Source organism: Cariama cristata, unplaced genomic scaffold (assembly GCF_000690535.1).
Source record: "Cariama cristata isolate BGI_N322 unplaced genomic scaffold, ASM69053v1 Scaffold16620, whole genome shotgun sequence".
Taxonomy (NCBI): Eukaryota; Metazoa; Chordata; class Aves; order Cariamiformes; family Cariamidae; genus Cariama; species Cariama cristata.
The window spans coordinates 1-15684 of NW_009595407.1; the positions used below are offsets into that span (position 1 = coordinate 1).

Genomic DNA, 15684 nt, shown 5'->3' on the forward strand with positions numbered 1-15684 from the left:
AAAAAATAAACAAACATTTCAGAAATAATTTTTGTGATTTTTGCAGGCGATATTTAGACCATCTGGGACCAGAGCCTGGAAAGACTTGATCTTGGCACAAGCTTTCTTTTTTTTCTTTTTTTTTCTTTTTTTCCCAAAGATAATTCATAGCATCAATTTCAGTTCAATTCTGGCTTTAAGGCTACAAAAACAGTGTTGGGATTTTGGCAGCCATCCGGGGAATAAATTGTGGATCAATATAAAAGTAGGTAAGACCGTCCAAGGTATGGCTCCATTTGGATAATCTTAAATTGGAAAAAAAAAAAAGCAGAAGAGGGTGGAACACATGACTATTTAAACATACAGAGTACATGCCTTCTCAAAGTATCTACTCCTGCAACTACTAAAACCAGAACAGTGAGGTTTATAATTAATGTTCTCAGAGATTCTTACCTGTACAAAGGTGTTTATAGAGACATTCAACGGTTGAAATTAAACTCCTTGGCACAACATAACCAAAAACAGCCATCCAGTGTTTTTTATAACACTTCAGCAAGTTTGCTAATGTCCATGGTGGCTTCAGATACAGTATCTGAAAGATCAGATGTTACAAATTCAAACGTTGATTTTCATATGGACATATTCCCGTACGTTTCACAACTGCTCTTTTCCTTCAATAATGTTATGATTTGTGCTTGCTGAAATAGAATTTCAATGATTCCTCAGAAATAAGGCTATGTTCAGATTTTAAAAGTTTATCTATTAAAAAAGATTTGATTCAGCAGTATTATGGGGCAGAGTGATGCTTACGTAGAAGCATTCAATGTACAATCATTTTCATGATTTTTGGTTCCCCTTTCCTCAACAACTCCAAATACTCTTGAGTTACCTCTTAAAGTGATTTTGTGTTACCTGTGTACAAAAGCCAGAACAGCAGTAAATATACCTTTGATTTTCCAGTATTGTTAAAAAAAGTAAAAATAAACTAACTTTTCCTAGCTGTGGCTATATACACATGTAGTAATATATGCATACTGCAATAAAATTGAAATTTATTACTACCAAGTGAAACCAGAGTTTGAAAAGATGTTAACAGAAATCAACTAAGTTAATCAGAAGTGCCTAAAAGCTTAACAGCTAATTAAAGCTGTATCTTGTGGAACAGTCATCTCATGCAAATGATTTTTGTTTGTTTGAAAGCCATAGAGGCTTATCTCCAATAAATTTAAACTTCTAACCCCTGCCAGCTACAAAATGGAACCTAAACCAAAGCACGAACAATTTGAAAGTGCCTTGTACAGGAGTATTTATTTTCTGTTAACAATACTTTTGAAAGAGTGAGCGTTTGGAGGTTCTCGTTAACACCACTGTGATTCTGTATCTGCACTGTAACCGATTTACCTGTGAACAGTTTTATCCACATGGCACCTAAAAACATCTGTTCTGATGGAGAAGCGGTGCCTGCAACAACAGCACCTCAATATTTACAATGCAGTGATTTAACCATGCTAGAAAAGCCAAAACAGAAATTTAATGCAACTAATAAAAAGAGTTCTGAAAATTCACACTGAACAGCCAGCATCTCTGTTACCGTATTATTAAAAGACTATTACAATACTGCACAGTCATTACTGGTCAAATAGAATAACCTTGTTATAAAATGAAATCGTAAAACTGAACACTGAATTGTTCACTGTCAGTGAACGAACCAGACGACTCAGCTGTTTGGCTTAGCACAGGTACTGATATCACTAAAATACCAAGGACATTTAAACCTCTTAATAATTGAAATATCAAGCAAGGTGACAGAAGAAACCACCTCCATCCATAGGTTTCCAAATGCAATTTTCATTTCGGTCTCCAAAATACAAGATAAAGCTTCTCCTAAGTTCTTCTCAAGGTCTGGAAGTATATTTGGAAATTGCTCAGTAAGACTAGCATCACCTCTTTCTGTTTTCCCAAATTCTGTATCTGTCAAACCAATGATAACAAAAGGTACTTATTGCAACTGTTTCTAGATCTAATTTATGTTGATAGTACACAAACAACTTGTCCCCATAAACAAAGACAGACTGCACTTTCTGTTATCAAGCAGATGGGCTACGTCTAATTATGTTTCAAGTATTTCTAGTTATACCCACTTGTATTGTGGGTGTTTTTAATTATGAGCTACTAACCAAGAAGATTAATTTCCTCAGAGCATTATTCATTTGTGATCTTACTCCACATTTCCTTTTTCCTTATATACAGCCAGTGGGGTTATCAGCAAGTATCAGAAGATCACTTCTTAATACCGTAGGCTGTATTTGTATCTTTGGAAAAAAGAACAGGCAACCCAAGAATCACGTTCTACTGTCTGGGATGCAGGTAAAGGTATCAGCATAAAATGTAGAGAGTCATCTTAGCATACTGAATTTTACAACTACTAAGAACCAGCTCAACTGGAAAAACTTCTTTCAGGTCCTAAAAAGTTCAGGACACCTTTTAAATTACTATAAACACAGGAAATTCATGCTGTGTTTTTTCTGTAAAACAAAAATACGTCATATTTGAATTTCTTAGAACTCTATGCAACAGATGTTTTAATAAAGGTCTCAAACTTTCAGAAAACCATTTACCTTTGAAAATAAAAAACCTGCCCCAAATAAAAAGCATTCCTAAGGATTTAAAGTATATGAAAATTGAAGTTATAAGTAGAAACTATTCTCCCTCTCCTATACTGATTATTACATGTCTCAAAACCCAACATACATATATGTGTATATTGAACAAACTTACCACATTTGGACTGTTGCAGCTCAACACAGTTCTGGTGCCTGTTTACATTCAGATTCTGCAGAGCAGTAACCAAATCAGCTTTGCAGAATGCCTTGACCTCACTCACAATGGCTTTATTACATAAATTTTTATCATCCCTAGGAGAAGAAAATTAATTGTTGACATAAAACTGACATTACTACATAGTAAGTAATAAAAGCAACACACTGAAAAAATTGTCTTTGGTAACCTTATTTTGTGAGTTTCATTATACACAAAGTTTTCTTTCTCAAGCAATTGGAAACACTTCACAAAATTAAACGAGAAAATTAACTAAAGCATCTATTCAAAAACATACTGAAATATGTTTCACATTCTAGGTTTGCTTTAACAAACAAACAGCTAGAAATACTACAGCAACGATGCCTAGTTGCTATGATCTTAGAATTATTACCTTGTTCGCATTCTAAGACAGTAATGTCTTACTTGGTTTCTACAATAAATTCTCATTTTTGACATCCTTTTTTACTGTTCTACTGGCCAAATCATTGTCCAGATGCCACCCTGAGGTATACACTACTCCAGCAGAACTGCTATAAAGATGCGGTACAAAGCTGGATCCTAGTACTTTCGCAAAAATTCCCATTGCTTATATTGATAAAGGATAAAAGGATTTTCAGATGAAAAGTGCTTCTGAAGTCACCTCTTGTTCTTTACTCAGAGAAACCTAAAATCATTATCAACAGCCCTACCAATACTGCGATCGAAACAGTGTTTTCAGCAGCAACCCAATCCACACGTCAACTTAAACGAAGCGGCTGATGCCTAGTGTCTTAACCCTGCTTACTGAAACTATGCAGGAAACGGTTCTAGCAAAGCCCAAAGCAAGCTGTTTACAGTACCTGTCAAGGAACATTAGCCCTTGAAAAACTAGCTTCATGTCACTTGTATAAAATTGAGAATCAATACTCAGAAGTCAGCTATCAGCCTCACAAAACAAGAACAGAGACAAACCTATCTCCACCTTCCCTCTCGCTGAGATTAACCCTCAATGTCCATCACTATCCCCAAACCAGAGGCAAATCTATCTCCACCTTCCCTCTTTCTAAGATTAACCCCTGACAATGTTTATCACTGTTCCAAACCAGGTGAGCAGAAACAAAGTATCTAACTGGATCTCAGTATTTAATACAAGTATTTCTTCCTATTTTGTAACTCCAGTAATATTATTTTAACAAGAAATCAGAGTAAAATCTGAGGAAGTTATGTTTTAAAAGGTTTTAAAATTGAATATTGAGTAAACTTTATTCTACTTCAGGCCTCAAGCACACGAACGTGACTCAGTCTACAATCTTTGTGTTTTATTATATCCTTCTACTCTAGCTTTTAAGAGGGTGGCTGCTCTTCAAAAAGCTTGCTTCAGAAACAGCTCTTCAATTTAAGGTATGATTTCAAAACAGTGCATTTGGCACAAGACTAACTTACACTTCATAAGAGACCTAAGACCCCACAGGAACTCACGTGCAGAGTATGACAACAGCTTGAGGAAAGAGGTTCTGATACTGCAGACAACATTGTAAAACACGATCGTCATTATTCTCGTCGCTCAGGCCATCTGCAAATTTAGTTAAGACAGTGCTGACATTCAGAAGCAACTCTACATACAAAATACTTCAGTGTAGTCATGGTACTGGTTTTAAATTTCATACTCCCCAAACAAAGGCAGATAAGTGTAATCTAAACACAAATCTGAGCTTTGAATTCTTAAGTACTACTCCACTCAAAAACGCTACGGCTTTGCCAGAAAACGTCAAGTGAGCCACACATCAATTTGAGTATGTCAGATTCTGTGATGACTGAGTGAAAAGCAAAAGCATGCAACATCCTGAGCTCATAGGTAAAAGCAACGATATGAATTTTCATTAAGTAACCCCCCACCTACCAACAGGTGTAGCTAAAAGTGAGAAGCAATTGATAAAACAATAGTGAACAAAGCACTAAGCTGAACAAGGTATTTGCATCCTGTAGCCTCGGATATGCTCTGAAGACTGCTGTAAGCTATTAGCTAATTTCAATTAGCAAACTGCAGAGTCAAGACCGTATTAAACTCAAAATTTAGTGCTAAGGTTCACACTTGCAGGTGAACTGCAAGGATTAAGTACCCAAAACAAATTGATTGCACATATATTACATATTTTTTGAGAAGCAAGCTGCATGGATTGCCCCCACAATTTGGAATCTTGGTTTTTGAGACACATGTAGATGAACTGGACTGCAGGGATAGCTTTGTCCCGAACATGCTGCAACATTTTCCCCTTCTTCAAGTTGTCCAACTCTTGTAGAACGACCCAGGGAATTATTAACGCAAGTCTGCCAACGCCTGGAAGGAATAAAACCAAAAACAAACACTACAACCAAAAAACACAGGCATTTTGAAGAGCCACACAAACTACTACAGATAATTTTTAATTCAAACGTCATATTTATAAGATAAATTCACACTTATCTTTTTTGCCAGTAGTTTTCATATTCCATGCTCAAGAGTATCTGGCATTTAAAAAATCAACAACTAGAAAAGGCCAGGTTCCCTCTTTCTAATCTAGCCTCAAACTTGCACCACATCAGTTACATGAAAAAATGACAATATTACGCAAACAAAAGGAAGACACAGTTTTAATCAACGGAATACTCTGACAACATCGTGTAGTAATATTCTAAAATATACTTGCAGCAGTTACCATCCTGTCACACGCTCACTTTAAGATGTTAAAGCAAGGTGACAGCAGCTGAAACAACAGGCTGAAAATACCTGAATGACCACAACTGTCACTGTGCCAAAATAATCATCAAATAAAAGGAGCCATGGTTTGTGCTAATTGCCTACCAGCATTCCTAAGCCAGGAGCAGGAAGTACGGATACTGGACCATGGTTTTATTTGCATGTAAGTATGGTCTGAGCTTTAAAACTATTACATATGAAATATATCATAAATCGGAAACGTAATGACTGTTCTCTTGGTCCACCCATGACAAATACTTCAACTGTTTTCTTTCTCATTCACATTATAAGAATACAATTTTGAAAAAATACATTAATATCCATGTGCTTTGTAATAAATAGGTCAGGAATCAGCAATCTTCTGAACATAATGGGTCTAGCGCAGGACCAGAAATTGGGAGCTACAATATTCTAAAAAAGGCATCCCAGTGTACACAATGCAACACCATTCCTAACACGGGAAAGAGAAATACAGTCTGACACACCCTTGAAAATTACTCAGGCCCTTCTTAAAGTTATTTTCCAGGTGCCTGGAATAAGTGTATTCATTAGCTGAAAGCATTAAAGCACCCTAAGTATTCTGATAGATTCCAAATACGTCTACCAACAGCTGGCACGCCCGATCAAAACTGTGATCCTAATCCTGCTAACGTTAAATCACTAAAAGCTTCACAACATATTAAAAGCAAGCATTAAAGCCAGGGTCTGCAATCTGAATTCCTGAGAAATTGCTCACACATTTTGTGAATTCTGTGACCTTCACGAAGACAGAAATAAAGAACTGACTGACTGCTTAACAGATTTTAAATGTTTTTAAATTCCTAGAAAAAAAAAGCTAAAAAGAGAGTAGAAAACATCGTTACCACTAATAATGGATTAAATGCTTGAAAGTATGTTCTTACAAAAGGTAAGACTTATTTACCTCTAAGAATTCATGCACATTCCTGGGAACTTCTACCATGATTCTCTGTGGATACGTAGGTATAAGCACAGTAGGTTCTACTTTCATAGCTGAACTTATCCTTAAGAGGCAGCCTATTTGGGTTCACAGAAACGGCCTCTTACGTGTGAGCCTTCTGCCTCTATATGAAACCTGCTGCCTTTTTATGGAGCCCGGGTCTGGTTTCCTTCACGTAGCCTGAAGTTCTTACAACATCTGTTTTTTCTTAAAATGTTTTCTTGATCATCATGTATTCACATACCTGGTATATCCTCAGATTTCAGGGATTTGACAAACTCAAGGTGACTAATCATTATATTTGTGTCAATCACCACTAGTATGTTCAGACCAGAAGTAAAAGTCTCTGCAGGGAAGAAAGAAAAAAAAAAAAGGGAAAAAAACCAAAAAACAGTTGTGAAAAAATCAGTTGTGTACTCTCTACATTAACCAACTGTAGTAAGTAGTTGCAAGTAGACACCAAAGAACATCAAATCACGACATACCAGCAGAAATATTTAAATCTTGTTCTGGAAGGTCTATTTCCATACTTGTAAGTTCTCCACAAGTCTGCACTACAGACAGTGCCATCCTCTTCTGAACACGAGCAACATGCAGATCTTCAACTATCTGCATCTACAACGGAAAAAATTTGCACGTATGAAATCAATTGTACGTGATCACTTACTAATTGTTCCCGAAAAAGATACTTTTGCATTAATGCTGTTGTGTTAAAACTGACTAAAAATGAAGCACAAAAAATTTTAAGTTGGTACAGCAACTGTAAAGCCGTGACAACCTTCTGCACATCCTCCACTAAAGAAGTCCACAAAAGACATCCAAAATCCAAAATAGGGCCTAGAAGGAAGATTTGTTCATGACCTTTCTACCTGGTACTCAAAAACTTTGTTCCATTTTTTGCTACATAGACCGCAAGTTTCCCCACAGGTATTTCTTAAAAAAATACATCTCTCTTCCAACTTGAAAGTTAGAGGGTGGAAAATGAGATAGCTAAAGTATGTAAGCAACTAGGAAGGCCCCCTACATTGCAGAGACTAACAGAAAGGCAATATTTCTATCTTAGAAAGGTCCTGATTAGCGGTGCTTTAGCAAGCTTGTTTAGAATTTGAAAAAAATGCTCTGCATTTTTTGAAGTCTGTGTAGATAAGCCAACAATGCAAACTACTAGGAAAGGTCATGGAATTGTCCAGCTACACAACCTCGATGCCATGAGTTTTTAATATAGCTTATAAGTATTAAATTAAAGCATTACTAACCTCTTGGTCTGTTTCTGGGTCCTGACTGTCTTCAAGGGGTGGAAAGACTTCAAAGCTCTATAGGAAGAATTAAAAAAACCATACCAACACCACAAAATATCAAGGAAGACTGAGGAATAAGTGATTGCCATGTCAAGAGTTTTGGAATATAGCTCTTTAGTGTTAAACAAGTACATCACTAACCTTTTGGACAGACTTTATGTCCTCACCTTCTTGGCAGGAGTCAGACGTGCATGGCACCTCAAAATTCTAGAAACAAGTAGGAATGGAAGTAGAACACGTATCAGTCTTCTAGAATGCTTTTTAGAGAACACTGAATACTCCCAAGTGAATTGAATAGGTAACACAAAACATACTTTTGATATCCATGATGAAGCATCTACAGTATCATTTCAAAATGGCTTAGAAGGATGGCTTTCTTTTAAAATAAATACAGTGGATTACACCGTAAGCCTATTTTTCCAATCTCTGGTGGGTTTGTGACTGTGTTACTCTTGCTCTGGGCTTTCCAGTACAAGACAGACACAAATTTAATACAGTGAATTGAGCAAAGGGTCACTAAGAAAGAGCTGGGGCTGTTTGGCCTGGAGAAGAGAAGAGGGGGTCTTAAATATTTGTAAATATCTGATGGGAGAGCATAAAGAAGATGGAACCAGACCCTTAGCAGAGCCCAGGGCCAGGACAAGAGGCAATGAGCACAAACTGAAACATAGTAAACTCCATCTGAACATTAAAATCTCCCCTTTTTTAGAGTGAAGGTGCTTGAACAGGCTGCCCAGAGAGGTTGCAGAGTCTCCATCCTTAGAGATATTTAAAACCTGACTGGACACAGTCCTGGGCAACCTGTCCAGCTGACCCTGCTTGAGTAAGGGGGCTGGACTAGGCGATTTCCAGAGGTACCTTCCAACCTCAATGATTCCACGATTCTGTATGTAATTACTATCTTTGTGTACGCACAAAACAATCGCGTAACATGAACTGAAATCTCCTAAAATGCTAGGTATGTTAAACGAGAACAACCACAAAGTAACCACGCTCAAGGGAAAGTTGAGGTGCAGAGCCAAACACAGGCTAGGACTCAGAACCAAACCAATTACCGCCAAACATGAAATTCTGCAGGAAGCGTACAAATTTAGACCTAGATCTCCAACAAGTTCTCCTGGCATCACTTGGCCAGCAATGAGCACCTGTTTGGCAGGCAAGTTTTCACTGGTTCAGTTCATTCATTCAAAAAATGATATAACCATGTCAGCTGAAAAAAAAAAAAATATCTGTTGACTTACACCTAAATTGAAGTATTCCACACCTCCAGCAGCCAAGTAAAGCTAAGGAAGCATATGTGCAGACACAGTCCTAACACGCAAGACCTTTATTCTTCTCGTTTGTTTAACATTTAGCAGAGCAGAGAAACATTTTAACATGGTTTACACTGGGATCAGAAAAATCCACCTAATTAGCTGTGAAATCCTGTTTGAAATCTGCAAGAAGACAGTCTGCTTATATATAAACTGCCTGCCATGCAGAAACCAGCCTGAAACATCTAGCTGAATAATACAACGAATTAGGTTCTCATTACCTGCTTAAAACGTAATGCGGTGGCTTCAAAGTCTCTTTCTTCAGTCTCTGAATTACCAGTAGCTTTATCAGAATCAGCATCCTGTTTTTTCCGCTTACAAGAGTCCCACCTTTGTGCTCTTTCAGTTGAATAGTGCAATGGTGTATGTTCATTCATATCCCGTTTTTTCTTAGAAAACTCCTTATATTCTTCATACTCTTCTTCCCAAGTCTTAGATAATGTATTTGGCTTCCTAGTGAAAGGCCTATCATCGTGCACAGTCCCTGTAGAGGTGTCAGACGGCTTTTTTGGAATTCTGACATCTTCACTCTGTTTTTTTGATCCATCTGCCTTTTTATGGGGTACATGTGAACTGTACGCAGGTAACTTAAATTTCTCCAACATCGTTTGTTCTGCTTTTAACTTTAGTTTGCAGAGTTCACCTTTCTCTCTCTTTTTCTTCAGTGCCTTGTCTCTCTGAACTGCAAAGCTATGCCAGAGTCTTTTTCCTTCTGTTCCATCAAAACGACTTTTGTTATAACTTTCCCTGCTAGTAGACACTACATCAGGAGTGCGTGTACTTTTTCCATGTTTAATTTCTTTGGCTTTAAATTGGATAACTATTCTCTTTTGCTTTTCAGTTTGGATTAAAGAATTGTTTGTGGTTTTGCTTCTATTTGGAGATTTTCCTTGGGATCCTCCATCAGCGCCATGAGAAATATTAGAACTTTGGTCTCGCTGCTTCTCTTGTCCATCTTTCTCTATTTTGAATCTATAGAAACATTATGAAAAAAGTAATGTAATCCAGCTTAGTTAATGTAAAAGAACAAAAAAACCCGAAAGCCTGCACTTGATTTAGGCAGTTACAGCTAAGTATTTATGAGTACCAGTTTGGTATGTTCTTAAATAGGAACTTGTAGCAACATCTGTCCTTTAAAGTAGTTTGATACAACATTTTTAGTACTTCCCTTTTTCCTAGCTGTACAGTTATTTTCACTCACAAAATTGAGAAAAAGCTTTTTCTACATTCATTATCTATTGGTTTGAGACATGCTCTGCAAAGTCTAGTTTCATCTTATTGCACACATAAGTTTTAACAGCAGTTTAATGATATATAAGTTGTGTTACCCTAAAATTTGAGTGTGCAGCAGTTCAGCTTGATCACACAGTGCCAAACACCGCACAGCTTTCAAACAGTGCAGGATAAACAGACTGAAGAACTCAGAAAAGGAATGATTGATGGGAATATAGTAATATTCTACAGAAATCACGAATTATACAAAAACTGAATACGAAACTTTCTTACAAGAGCTGAGAAAATACTCAATAAATTTATCATACACTGGGTTTAAAATATTCAAAGAAAGTTTCTACCCTACTCTATAACAATATTGTCAGAAACACTGGGGAGGTAAAGGCCATTTGACAAACTCATGTAGGACAGGTAACTTAAATGCACTGATTGGCATCCAACTTCTGACTTAGGAGACTCCTAACTGGTTCTTAGGGTGTACAACAGGAAAAATAATTTTGTACTTGTCTTGTTTCACATATTCCTTCCCACGCAAGCCCTACAGGCCACCGTCAGGGATGAGGTACTGGACTGGACAGAGTTTTGGGATGAACATAGTTACTCTTTTATGGTTATATCATACTGTACTAGCAAACAACGCTTAAAAGCATGTATACCTGCAGGTAAATATCCTACGACTTACAACTTGCAGTCTAACAGAGAAACTGCAATAAGATTTTGCCATGATTAAGAAACAATCCTGCTTTTCCATCTCAGGATTCATGAGAACATGAACAAAGAACTACTTTATATGAAGTAGTTTTCAAGCACTGTTTACATTTGCTACGCTCAAGGTGAAAGATTTCTTTCTTTGCCTTGGAATTAATTACTTCAAACATCAGGAGAAGTAAATGATTTCAGGACTACAGGAATCTATTAAAGGTACTAAGTTTACTGCAGAACTATCCTCCAGACTTCACCGAAGTCTCTTTTTGCTAACAAAACGTGTAATATGCAATACAGACCAACAAGGTAGTGCTCAAGGAAAAATAAAACCAAACAAAAAAATCTTTTTATGACAGCAGTGTTGGGAGGATGAAATTCCCACCTTATTTGAAGTGTAGCAGCACAAGTAACATACGTTAGAGTCAAAAAGAATTCTGAACCCTGTCTTCTCAACTATCTCAAACTGCCCAGCTTAGACAGAATCCACCCATTAATGCAATGCTAACATTTCATGAGTTAAAAATACGGTATTTTATTTGGTGAACCAAGTCGAACAAAATTCTTAAATTCAGCATGAAAAAAAAAAGTCTGTGATTGTTTTAAGTAGTTGCATTTAATGATAGAGCAAGAATTTACCTCTGAACTTCTGCATCTCCTTTCACAGAAGGGTTGTAAAATCTTGTGTCTTCAGAGTTCTGAAAGGAGGAATAAATCCAAGGGCTTATAGAGGAAACCGCAGTTAAAAAAAAACCTTTGTAAGGTTGAACAAGCTACTATTTCATACTAGAATCACTACGATCTTGAATAAGTTAACCTTGAAAAAGGCAGCCACATACCTTGCTATAATTTAGTATTTAGATTTCATTGTATTTACAAACAACACAAGGAGAGAAATTGAATGTGGCACACAGTCCTGGGTTATAAACAGAGAAAGCTCAACTGATTTAACACATTTAGGATTCGTGTTTCATATACTCTACATCAGCATGTAAAATACACATTTTTGTACGTTTACAAAAATTCTTAGGGCAAAGAAAGTTACCTGAAGACTGCTTTCAGCTGCCCCCTAGATAAGGCGAAAAAGAGGATAGTTCTATGGGAGGTTTTTGTGCAGAAGAGATGTGTTATTAATTCTCATCAGATTTACTAATTAGGTAGAACAGTATGAAACTGCAGTTACGCAGGCCTGGTTAACAGTAAAGATATTCCCTAAACAAAGAACTCGAACAGTCCTTGTTTCGAAAGCAGTTATATTGCTGCTTGGCCTATCTACATCGCAAGCTGTCTCCCATTCATGTTGCAGAGCAACTGGAAGGCGCCTTCGACCAGGTCAGAACAGAAAGCAGATTATTATTGCAGCTATGGGAGAGAACAGAGTGCAGCAAAATGACAGACTCTGCTGATAAGAGCTCTGCCCAACAAGGCAGTTAATTTTTATATACCTGGGGGTTATATGACTCAGTTTTCCAAAAACTACAGCGGGGTGTAGGAAATCACAACAGAGAATGATAACACATGGATTACTTCAGATAAGGAAGCTCCAGACAGTAAATCCTTTAACAAATAATTCACTCCTTCAATAATAGGGTCATGCTGACTCAGTGAAGCCATTAGGTTACTGCTGCAGAGATTTTTCCTAACTACAAGGGCCTGCAAATGACCACGAGGCCTTAGCTATTTGACTTCCACATTAGAAGGCACTTCCTTAAAAAAAAAAAAATAAAAGGGTTGCAGAAACTAGTGGAGTCCTAATGAATTCAAGAAATTTTGTGAACTTCTGCCTGTGGTTGGTTCTGGACTTGTAGCAGCAGCCAAAAAAAAAAAAAAAAAAAATCAATGAAATCGTAACTTAGGAGGCTGTTAAGTGCTGCTGCCACTGAGAATCATATCGAGGCAACTTGCTGTAGGAAGTCCTGTTCAACTCACATGATTATAATCAAATAGGAATCAAAGCTTTTTATTCATTTATTAACAACTCAATTAACTGGCAATCAGTGAGCTACACACTCAGGATCAATATCAGCAATACAACAGAAAAATTGTAATAATAGGCAATTACAAGATGATACCAGATCGGATGACTTGCTACCAGAAAGGTTTAACCTCAACACGATACACTTTGGCACACACAGTCGTGCTGTTGAAGACGTGGGTACTCCAGTTGTGCGCACAGCCATACCACTTCCTATAACTTGCCAACGCACACACTAGTGAGAAAGGCCCCCCCCATGAGGTCACCTACACATATCCAAGGTGTGGGACCCTACGGGATGCCCTCCTCTGGACTGTTACCCCACCAGCTGCAACAAAAGCCACTGACAGTGTCCAGCGGTGAAGGTGCTCCATTGGGGTAGGTGGAAGTCATGATGCTGGTGGGACAACTTCTGGCGGCATCAAGCCCAGTTTGACTGCTGCTCAGTTACTGCTTTCTCTCTTCAAGGCCTATTCAGCTAGAACGACGGGTCTTCATGATGGTTTTAGCCTTTCTTTTCAATCTAGCTTCTTCTTTTCTCAAAAGTCTTTCAATAATTCCCTGATTTTCACTTAATTTAGTCATCTTAAGCAAACCTTCTTACTGTTACTTTCCTCTTAGCATCAGCAGTTTGCGGCAAGTATCCTCTTGGAGCAGACCGTTGTACGTGCTCTCTTTAAATCCCACGGCTATCATATGGTTGGACTCAATGATCCTAAAGGTCCTTTCCAATCTAAAGAATTCTATGACTCTCTATCACCTGGTGTTATCCAGGCCATGTTACCAAGAGGCAGCTGTGCTGACTCCTCCAGACAGCTCTGTGTAAAACTGTTCTAATTTATACTCTGACAAATGCCCTTTCACTCGTACTTATGCAACTATTTGCCAAACCGCTAAAAGCCAACAGGCATAAAGTTTTCTGTAATCCATGGTCATGCTTACACCACACAAAAAAAACCCCCCAAGGTCCCCACACAATCCCACCGAAATATGACTCTACTTAAATGGCTTACTCTCACCTGTGAGAGCTGAAGATACCTCTTATCCATACTGTGATCACACTGAAGAAACACTTGCTAGCATTCAGAGGTTTCCTTATCTTTTCACTATTATTAGTTTGGGTTCTCACTGTTACTTGCACTGGTCAGTGTCTGCATACAGCAGTATTTAATGCTGTCTCAAACAGATTGAAGTCATGCAACAGTTAAAACTGTATTCTTCAACCTGGTATAGGCATTAGCAATGGCGGTACAGCTACAGTAGGAAGTTTTAAGCCAAGTTTTTACCCTTTGTATTACAGAAGTAAAAAAAAACAACACCCAAACACCCCCCCCCCCCCCCCCCCCTTAGGATAAGTTAATGTTAAAAGACAAATTGAATAATACGGAATTCAGGAGAAAAAAATTGTTACAAATATCTGGCTTCGAACAACATTTTCTACACAAACAAAACACTTCCAACATGTATCTCAGTGTATAAGACCATAATATCATGCTCATTTATGAACACTTCCAAACATTTTTTGAGACAATTATGGTAAGACAATTAAAAGCTCTCTTATTTCATATACACCTTACAAAAACCAAGGGAAAAAATCTAGCAAATTTAAGTGTGGATTTATGAAATTACTGATTTATTGGATATGTATTACACTACTGGCACGAAATAACTTCCCAGAAGGCGATACAAACAATAAAAAAGAATGGGAAGCTACATACAAGCAGGATCAGAAAGATTATCACCCCTATAGTACCTGCATTTTACAAGCTATTCAGTGAAAGCTTACTCACTAGATACAAACATGTACCAGAGTGTATTAAGAATTTTAGTCATTGATTTATGTCTTAGTCTTTAAAAGGAAATATTTGAGAGTTGCTTGCTAAAACATTGCAAAGTACAGTTTTGATTAATCAGAAAATTAAGATCTATGATCCAAGATAAAGAACAATCCAGGAAAACAGTAGTGGGTTTGGTAACAGTTTTAAGCTCAACTTTCCTCAACCAGGAAGATATACTAAAATAAAAAAAATCTCTTATTTTTTGATACCCACACTACTCAGCCTCTGGAGAAAAATATAAGCTAGTTATCTGGCTAGAACTTGCAGTTATCTGACCAATTTGACCCTCCTGCTGTTCTTAATGACCCCACCTTTAAATTTGATTCATCCTTTTGTCACAAGACTGCTAAACAGTTCCTGCTCTTCTCTTGAATGTGAGAGTTTGAATTAAAATAATGATAATAGTAATAATACAGCTGTTCCTACTTTGTCATCCCGGCCATCCAAACAGTCTTCCTTTGCTGTTAATTTCTTCAGTTTCTTTTTAGACATCTTCAACTCCTAAGAAAAAACAGTGTTGCCATTATTATTTATTTCAAGCTTTTATTTCCAGCTGGTATAAAAAAAAATAAATTTGAACTGCATAGAGAAAAAAAAATACTCTAATACTGTTCTTTTGTTTCCTCATTACAGAGCCAGAGCAGATTTCAACAGGGTTAACTATTCATATCTCACCATTAAGAGAACTTCACAGAAAAAAGGATGGCAATCACTTTACCATCTACTCCAGAGACACATGTTTTGTACCGGACTAGTAGAGACAAACATCTTTTAACATTCAGTCATACAATCGTCAAGTTTTAAAGCAGTTCCAACTATATAACTATCGCCTTAGCCCCCCCCCGCCCCCCC

General features: G+C 37.3%; 1 protein-coding gene across 1 annotated transcript; it reads right to left on the minus strand.

Annotated features, from left to right (window-relative positions):
* Positions 1-432: 432 nt before the first annotated feature.
* Positions 433-15324, minus strand: SWT1 (SWT1 RNA endoribonuclease homolog (S. cerevisiae); the record flags this gene model as incomplete). The annotated part of the gene is made up of 12 exons (XM_009702018.1): positions 15259-15324; positions 11659-11717; positions 9306-10056; positions 7913-7978; positions 7730-7786; positions 6959-7088; positions 6718-6819; positions 4928-5116; positions 4258-4351; positions 2758-2894; positions 1799-1950; positions 433-571 (listed from the first exon to the last, which is right to left on the minus strand). Coding segments are annotated over exons 1-12 (1942 nt in total), but the record flags the coding sequence as incomplete, so codon positions are not given.
* Positions 15325-15684: the final 360 nt, after the last annotated feature.